Source organism: Lolium rigidum, chromosome 3 (genome assembly GCF_022539505.1).
Source record: "Lolium rigidum isolate FL_2022 chromosome 3, APGP_CSIRO_Lrig_0.1, whole genome shotgun sequence".
NCBI lineage: Eukaryota > Viridiplantae > Streptophyta > Magnoliopsida > Poales > Poaceae > Lolium > Lolium rigidum.
The window spans coordinates 224,863,423-224,871,585 of NC_061510.1; the positions used below are offsets into that span (position 1 = coordinate 224,863,423).

General features: G+C 48.6%; 1 protein-coding gene across 1 annotated transcript; it reads right to left on the bottom strand.

Annotated features, from left to right (window-relative positions):
* Positions 1-927: 927 nt before the first annotated feature.
* On the bottom strand, positions 928-2,130 carry LOC124696104 (probable inactive leucine-rich repeat receptor kinase XIAO). The gene has a single exon (XM_047228880.1). It carries the CDS (start codon positions 2,128-2,130, stop codon positions 928-930), a length of 1,203 nt encoding a protein of 400 aa, XP_047084836.1.
* Positions 2,131-8,163: the final 6,033 nt, after the last annotated feature.

Here is an 8,163-nt window from a genome sequence, read left to right on the forward strand (position 1 = left end):
GGGCCAAGCCCACCGAACGACAACTCAATAGGATCACGTTCACCATCAACAACGACATAAACCGCTCCACCAAACTAGTTCGTCTCTCACCGTGCTCGAAAAGAAAAAGGCCCATCTGCTATGGGAGAAACAGACCCGGGACACTCCCACAAAGGTGAAGAAACGTGCCTCCTCAAAACCATGGGTCGGAAATGGTGCCCGACACACCAATTACCAACCTTGAGAGTCACCTCGTCGCCCACACGACACAAGGTCGGACACCCTCAAAGTTGACAAATGCCCGGCGTCCCGACATTTCGCTGCTCTGCCACGCCCTACCTTGTGTGGTAAGGATTTCACCCTGTGACAGGTGGATCCTATGAATGATAAAGTTTGGCAATTCTAAAGTATTACAAAACCCAAACCCAACAAATATTAAACTATCAAATTTTGGCTTGACAAATTATAGATGGAACCAAACAAACAGGTGGATCCATATATGTATTCAACATGAACTGCCATATTTTGGATAAAATCGTAAATTAACTCTGTAACTGGTGCACATCTGTGTCACCTGAACTGAATTAGTGAACTTACAGAACAACCGTGCAACAGAAAATTAACAGCATATACTTGCTCTAAGTAGAGAACACAGAATGCAATTGATAACAATTAGAACCATTCAGCAACACATTGGTGGTCATTTTATCAGAGATGACATAGCAGAACCGAACATTTTCTTTACAAAAGGTTTTCTATATAAATCGCTTGTCAACGAGGCACACCAGATCCACAGTCAACGTGTACCCCTGACAAAATTACGGTCCTCTATCTAAACGCAGGTCACCAAAATATGTACTCTACCAAAAAAATGTTATTCACCCGTCTCATGAGCAATGAGACCAGCATTAAGCACTAAACCCCAAAAGCCTTAAACCTTCTCTTCTCTTATCCCCTCCGCCCGCCGCACTGCGCCGGCGGCCGGCGACGCCCCCTGCCTCCCTTGGCGGGGCACGCGGCAACCACTGCCGGTGGCGGCGAGACGCAGTTCCAGTGCGCGCACACCGCCGCGCTGGACGGGACGCCGCGCACGCCGATGGCGGTGAGGAAGTTGTCCTGCAGGAAGAGAACCCGCATGCGTCCGGCCTCCGCCGCCGATGCGATATCCGAGGGTAGTTCGCCGGAGAACTTGTTCCCGTTGAGGTATACCGCGGCGGCGGTGGCCAGCTCCGGTGGCACTCGGCCGGTGAGCGCGTTGTGGCTGAGGTCGACGGTGGCGCCCGCCGGCACCCGCCCCGCGGGCCGGAGGTCGCCGGAGAAGGCGTTCTTGCGGAGCTGCAGGTACCCGATCCGGAAGGAGAAGAGCTCCCCGGGCACCTCGCCGGAGAACCAGTTCCCGCCGAGGTCGAGGAAGGAGAGCCTGGTGAGCCTCCGGAGCACGCCGCCGACGCGGCCGGAGAGCCTGTTGCCCGCGAGGCTGAGGTAGACGACCGTCTCCGGGAGCGCCGGCACGCCGCCGGAGAGGCGGTTGTTCCTGAGGTCGAGGTGGACGAGCGGCGCGCTGACGGCCCTGGGGATCTCGCCGGAGAGGGAGTTGTGGGAGAGGACGAGCGTGCGCAGGCTCCGGATTTGGAGCAGGGAGGAGGGCAGTCTGCCGGAGAAGGCGTTCTTGCTGAGGTCGACGGTGCGGAGCGCGGGGGAGAATGTGGCCGGGAGGGCGCCGGAGATGAGGTTCCCGGAGAGGGCGAGGAAGCGGAGCGAGGGGAGCGCGGCGACGGCGGGGGAGAGCCCGCCGGAGACGCGGCCGGGGACGAGCGAGAGGGAGCTGAGCGCGGCGAGACGCGCGAGCGCCGCGGAGGGGAATGTGCCTGAGAGGCCCGGCGCGCCCGCCCGCGGGTCGCCGAGCGCCAGGGTGACGACGCGGCCGTCGCCGGAGCAGGACACCCCCGCGAACGTGCAGGGGTCGCCGGTGAAGTCCCAGGAGGCGAAGAAGCCGGAACCTGGCATGTCGGAGAGCGCGCGCCGCACGGCCTGCAGCGCCAGGTAGTCGACCGGGTGCAGCGTCGCCGTCGCCGGCATTGCCGCCGTCGCGAGAAGCAGCGCGGCGAGGAGCAGGAGCACGCCCGGGCGCCGCCTTGCGGGCGCGGCCATTGGACTGTCGATGCGAGATGATGCGCGAGGCTGTCGGAGCAGTGGACGGAGTTGAGTGAGTGTCACTGTTCAGTGCGGCGGGCGTTGAGAGTTGAGAGGAGTGGGCTTGGAGGAGAAGAAGGCGCGCTGGGGACGGCGTTGATATGCGTGCGTGCGAGGTGGTGGGCCCCACACGGCTGGCCTGTGTGCCCCACTGACGTGTGGGCCTGCACAGCTACACGGCCCGCCTGGCAATGGGCAGTGCTTTGGAGTGAGGTGCGCTTTGAAAACCGTGCAGGTTGAGGCAGAGACGTGGAGGTCGTGATGAATTAACTAGGAAATGATTCCCAGGTTGAGGCAGAGACGTGGAAGTTGGACATGGCGTTTTCTTTTTAAAATGTATTTAAATGTATCTCGAAATGTAAACAAATCTGGTACAGTAAGAAATTTCGCGAGTTCATCCTGATGTTTTATGTCCTAACGGCGTTTCGTGAAAAACTGATATCTTTTGTGTCATATATAAAAAAGACAAAATTTGGTGGTAAGAAAAGGATTTTCATGAGACATTTCTTTATCAATTTTTACAGAGGACACAAAGTAAGTGGATTATCCACGAAACTTGGCGTGTGCATACATAATGTTTATAATGTGCGCGCTAAATTTTCGGTCGAAATCGTTTTGACACTTTGAAAAGAAATTACGGTAGGAAAAGCATACGCACATGGGATCAAATGTGCATTTTCGATGATTCCAATATGTACAAACCGGATGGACACACGATGAAGAGAGGCGTCCATTCGTGGGGATGCGAAGGAACGTCGTGTCGTTTGTCTCTTTGACAAATCGGGAATGCCATAGAAAAGAAAAGATTATTTCACATTTACAATAATAAATAAATAATTCTTCGATCTATGATCTTGGGACTAACCTCCTCCAAAATCCTATGTAAAAAGTAGTAGATAAAGATACAATATGCCAAAAAAAATCCTGTCTAGAAACTCAGTGGGAAAATAAGAAGAAAATGACACGTGTCATCCATGCTTGTACGCTGCCGCAATCAGAACCTCACGCGAGAAACCGTAAGGTAAAACTCACAAAAGAAAAGAGTGCAATGCCATAGATCTGATTATTTTCAATGTGTTACAATTTGGGAGATTTCTTCTGAATTTTGCAGGTCACAAAGTCTCCTCCAGCCAGTTTCGAGTATATATTTATGAAACAGTTAACTTGGTTGGTACATGCATGGTAAAAATTCAACCATGTTATCACACTACTTCGTTTGCAAAAAAAAAACCTCTTCCTTCTGTAGCTCATGGGGATAAAATAGCTTAGGAGCAATATGTTTTGTAATATTACTTTTAATATAACTTGCTTAGACATGCACAATACAAGAAGCATTATCTTCATAGATAATGGTGGGTGCTTTCAGTGAACCAATCTTACTTGAACCTTGTATAAATTTCATCATTGTATGAAGTTATACACATTCCCGTGATACTTTTAGAAGCAATTATCTCAAAATAATTTCCTTGATATGTCCTTAACATGAAGTTGGGATATTACAATTTTGTAAGAACGATCTTGCTATCAACGCGATCCTTTTGATACGTGATTTCACAAATCTATTTTGTGTGTACATACGATAGAATGCTCAACAGTTATTGACCAAAGCTAGGAAGTAACCATTGATTGCTTCTGAACTAAATTCTGCAGCATTATCCATTTCGACGGATTTTATCCCATGTTGGGGATTGTTAGTCTCAATTTTATGATCTGAGCGATCATCTTTGCGAAAGTATGGTTCCCTGTGGATATTAGACACACGTTGGACCATCTTGTAGGTGCACCAGTGAATTGGACCACGTATATCTTCTTAAATTTGTTCAACTAAATTTAGTGGTCAATGGAGAAATCATACCCCGCCCGTCAGTGGATGGGGAACCACAGGTGGTAGTATTTCTCATGCGTGTTCAACACGTGGTGAGGTGAGGCTTGGGGTGAAAGCTAGCCAGAGCCGCAGTCTGGCTTTCACTACCACCGTCCCACGGCAGCGGCAGCTCGTGGTCCGAACAAGAACAAGCACTTCCACTCTCTCGACACTTGGCTCACTGACATGGTGGGACCCTCCAAACCTAGCAGTACCACTGGCAGCGTGGATGGAAACAGTAGCAGCTCACCCTGCAGTTGCCGTGTTCTCCGCGTCGCCACGCTGGCAGCAACACCTGTCAAGTGAGCTCCACTGTCCCGACATGTCAGTGTACACGGCTGACGGGTACCGTCTAACCCCACATGTCATGCACTTGGCACGTTGAGGGTAAAGTCTGCCTGTCCCCGCTTTTAACAGCTGTACTACCGGTGCGACGCAGGAACAGAGGCAGGGTCAAAGCAGTGACGCGCCCTGCAGCTGCCAGGTAGGACCACGGCTTCCCCACGCACGAATCTCCACGCGCCACGCCTTGGTCCTGGTCCTGATGATTGCCCAGCTTTCCTGCCTGGGGAGAAAAGAGGCAAAAAGTGAGAGGAGAGGACGTTGTTTATTTTTATGGCAAAAAGCGAGCGAGGATTTGGCACGGCATTTGGGATGGGCATCTCATTCCTCTTTGTTTTCTAGCGGTTTGTTGGTTCCCTAATGATGGATTAGAACAAGAGAGACAAAAAGTGGATTACTTGTCCCTGCTTTGCCCTAATGTGCGATCAGGTCAGGCAGGGTGAGAGCATGGTTCATCGCCTTTTTCATTTCCTTTCCCTAGATACCATGGACTGCCTGCTGGCTTACCCTAATGGACCACTCCAAAGCGTCTAAGACAAATCACAGACTTGAGCATACAGCTGACAAATCATGGACTATAATGTGCAATCATCCCAAAATTGGAAATCATAAGCATACACCATGTACTACAAGAGTAGAGTCTACTTTCTCCCTTCACAATTGCTTTGCGCTTTAGGTTTGGTCAAACTCAAACTATGTAGAATTTAATTAAATGTTTATAAAAGATGTTAGAATATACTACAATATAAAATTTATTGTGTTAGAATCGGCATAAAGCTATCTTTCATATTATATGTATTTGATACTCCCTCCGATCCAAATTAAATAATTTAATTTTATCTAGATGTGGATATATCTAGATACATTTGTTAACTAGATACATTTTTGTATAGGCAAAATTAAGTCAACTAATATAAATCAGAGAAAATATTTTAATCGTTAATTTTTTAAAAAATTCTTGATTAACTATAAAATTTTATTTTGATTAAATCCAAATCCAAAGTAAATAAAAATACATAGACTATAGTGTAAATTGACTGTAAATACAGCTACGAGTATTCAGTGAACAGGTAGACATGCGCGCTGCTTTGCTCTTCAGTTTTCCTGATATGGCCGCGCCTGCTGGTACACGGCCGTTTCCTTTTTTACTTCGTTTGGCCACACAGACGGGGACATGGTGCATAAATATTAGTCTTCAGAGCACTAGGTTACAACGGCACGTGCTAGCTAGAACAAAAGCTTAACTGAGGAGGAGGACGCATCGCTGTGTAGTATTGTACACAGGACTGCCGGTACACTGCTGGGTTTCACGTAAGCAGCTCAGCTTTCGCCACTGATTTCTTTTTCTTGATGAAACGAGGCCAAAAGTTATGGCTCAATCTAAATTGGACGAAAACCTTTACAACAACATATACCACATCGCCAAAAGAAAAACTCCACGCAAACACATGAACAAAAATCTTTGACACAATAATTTGAAAAGTTCAGAACCATCACTAAGAAGGAACAAAAACCTTCCTTGTGGCGCCACTTTTTTTTTTTTTTGCTTTTGCTCCACGCATCTGTCCAATCAGGAGGAAAGCAATCTTCCAACCAGATCCAAGGCTAGCCACCCCATACTGATGAGTAAGTCGCAGAGCTCCTTCGCAAAGAGGGCCCCATAGTAAACAAAGTTAGCGGCTAGCTGTGATCCAAAGGTGGTGGCATTGAAGCCATCGTCGAGGAATCGATTACCCAAACAAGTCCACCTCCAGAAGCACCATCGACATACGAGGAGCTGACTCCCTAGACACATCATGCAACTCGGGCATGGTCAACATCTCAGGAGGCATGAGTCCAGAAATGCCCTCGCTCTCAAAGGCAACTGATAATTGAGCCTACGACAATGGGCATGGCCTGAGTCGAGAGGAGAAACCACCATAGGGGCCTTCTTCCGAATGTTTGCTGAATCAACATTGAGTTTGGCCGGAAGAGGGTCTTCAGGTGCAAATCTTGACCTTCCAAGAGCAGCCCTCGCCCTCACCAAAAAAACTCTCAACCCACATGAGATAAACTTGAAGCTTGGAGCGAAGCAACATGTCTTGTTCAACTATTATAGACTGCACATATGTCGTGGCTAGAATAGGCGGTGCAGCATGACATCGCATCAGCGAAGGATGGTCAACGAGCTTCTTTTGTTGGGCAAGGATACACGGCGAGACAAGGCTGTGACGACACCGAAAGGCCTGCTAAGGAGCTCAACGAGTGGTTTGAAGCACTCTCGTGCTCAATGGCTACGTAGAACCGATTGGAATCGTCGATTCCGACGGTGAGAGGTCTGCTGGCGGTGAGGAACGAGATGAGTGCGCCATCTCCCCTCTTTCCCCGGTGTCCCTCCTCTCTCCCCGTCATATCCCTTGCATGTCTCTTGGTGGTAGGAAACAACAGAAGCCGACGAAAGGAATGGCATGGTAGCCGGTGGCGGTGGCGACCGAGGTAACAGGTAGCGGTCCTTTTCTCTCCCTGTACTCTCCCTCTTTTGCCTCACAACAGCGGGGTATAGCAGTAGGTGGCGGCGGTGGCCGGCGATAACCAGGAGCAGTGACGGCTGTTGTACGTAGTTGGCGATGGGGACCCCAACCATCGATCCTCACACACAAACACAAAAACTTGCAACCCTTTTTTTATAAAGGGAATATATTAATATCAAAAGATACCAATTACACCCAGCCTCTGCAACAACGCCCCACCCTAATGGCAGTACGGATGCACACAGCTAAAAACAAAGTAAAAAAAAAACTAAGAAATAAAAGTCCCGCTACAGCATTCTAGACCTAGCAACAGCAATACAACCACCACCGTGACAACACCTGAAGTACAGACTCTCCAAAAGCGAAGACTCCAAGAAGGGAACAGTGCACCAGCGCCGTCGTCGCCGGACCAAAGGTCTTAGGTTTTCACCCTGAAGATAGTCCCCACTCTCAAAACAATGCCTCCAACAAGAACATTGCCAGGCACAACCAGTGAATGCCGGACCTTGAGTTTTCACCCTGAGAGGTAAGACTCTGAACTTCTCATGTGCTGCCGCCCCCACATGCATACAAAAACTTGCAACCCTATATGTTCTCATCCTCACAAGCAAAACAAGTAAAATGGCTATCAACGCCCCCCACCCCTTCGTTAATGGACCACTCCAATAGTGGATGATACTTTCCATGGTGGTATGACAAATCAAAGACACGAGCATACGACTGTAATATGTAATCCATCCGAAATTAGAAATCATAAATCAAATGTATGATGTCTAAGTGAGATCCCGTCTAAATCTCACTTATAGTTTGTATTTTATTATTTCTAGTGTAAATAAATGTTAAAACTTAATTTTACACTAAAAACAATAAAATAAAAGTGAGACTTGTACATCATCCTACTTCCATCTCTAAATTCAGATGCATACACCATGTACTCCAGTGTACATTCTAAATTTAGAGTACTCCTCGAAATAAGCATTCGACCCGCTTTATAAATAAAGCCGCAACGGCCGAACCGATACAAGGTGGAGAGGAAAACCTCTTACAAAGCAGATCAAAGGATAAACAAAAAAGAACAAGGAAAACCAAAACTAGCAACGACATTGGAAGGGACCGAGTCGAGTCGGGACTCCACAACGACGCCCTCAAGAGGGTAACAACGCATTACGCCGCCGTCGTCGAGACCGCGAGGTCTAGGGTTTTCACCCGGAGCCGTACCGCGGGGAGGATACCCATAACGATGCCTCCAAGAGGGTTACGACACCCGCGGGCATC

Bases quoted from the DNA above. Each gene is read 5' to 3' on its own strand.
- LOC124696104 (XM_047228880.1), bottom strand. From the start codon at position 2,130: ATGGCCGCGCCCGCAAGGCGGCGCCCGGGCGTGCTCCTGCTCCTCGCC.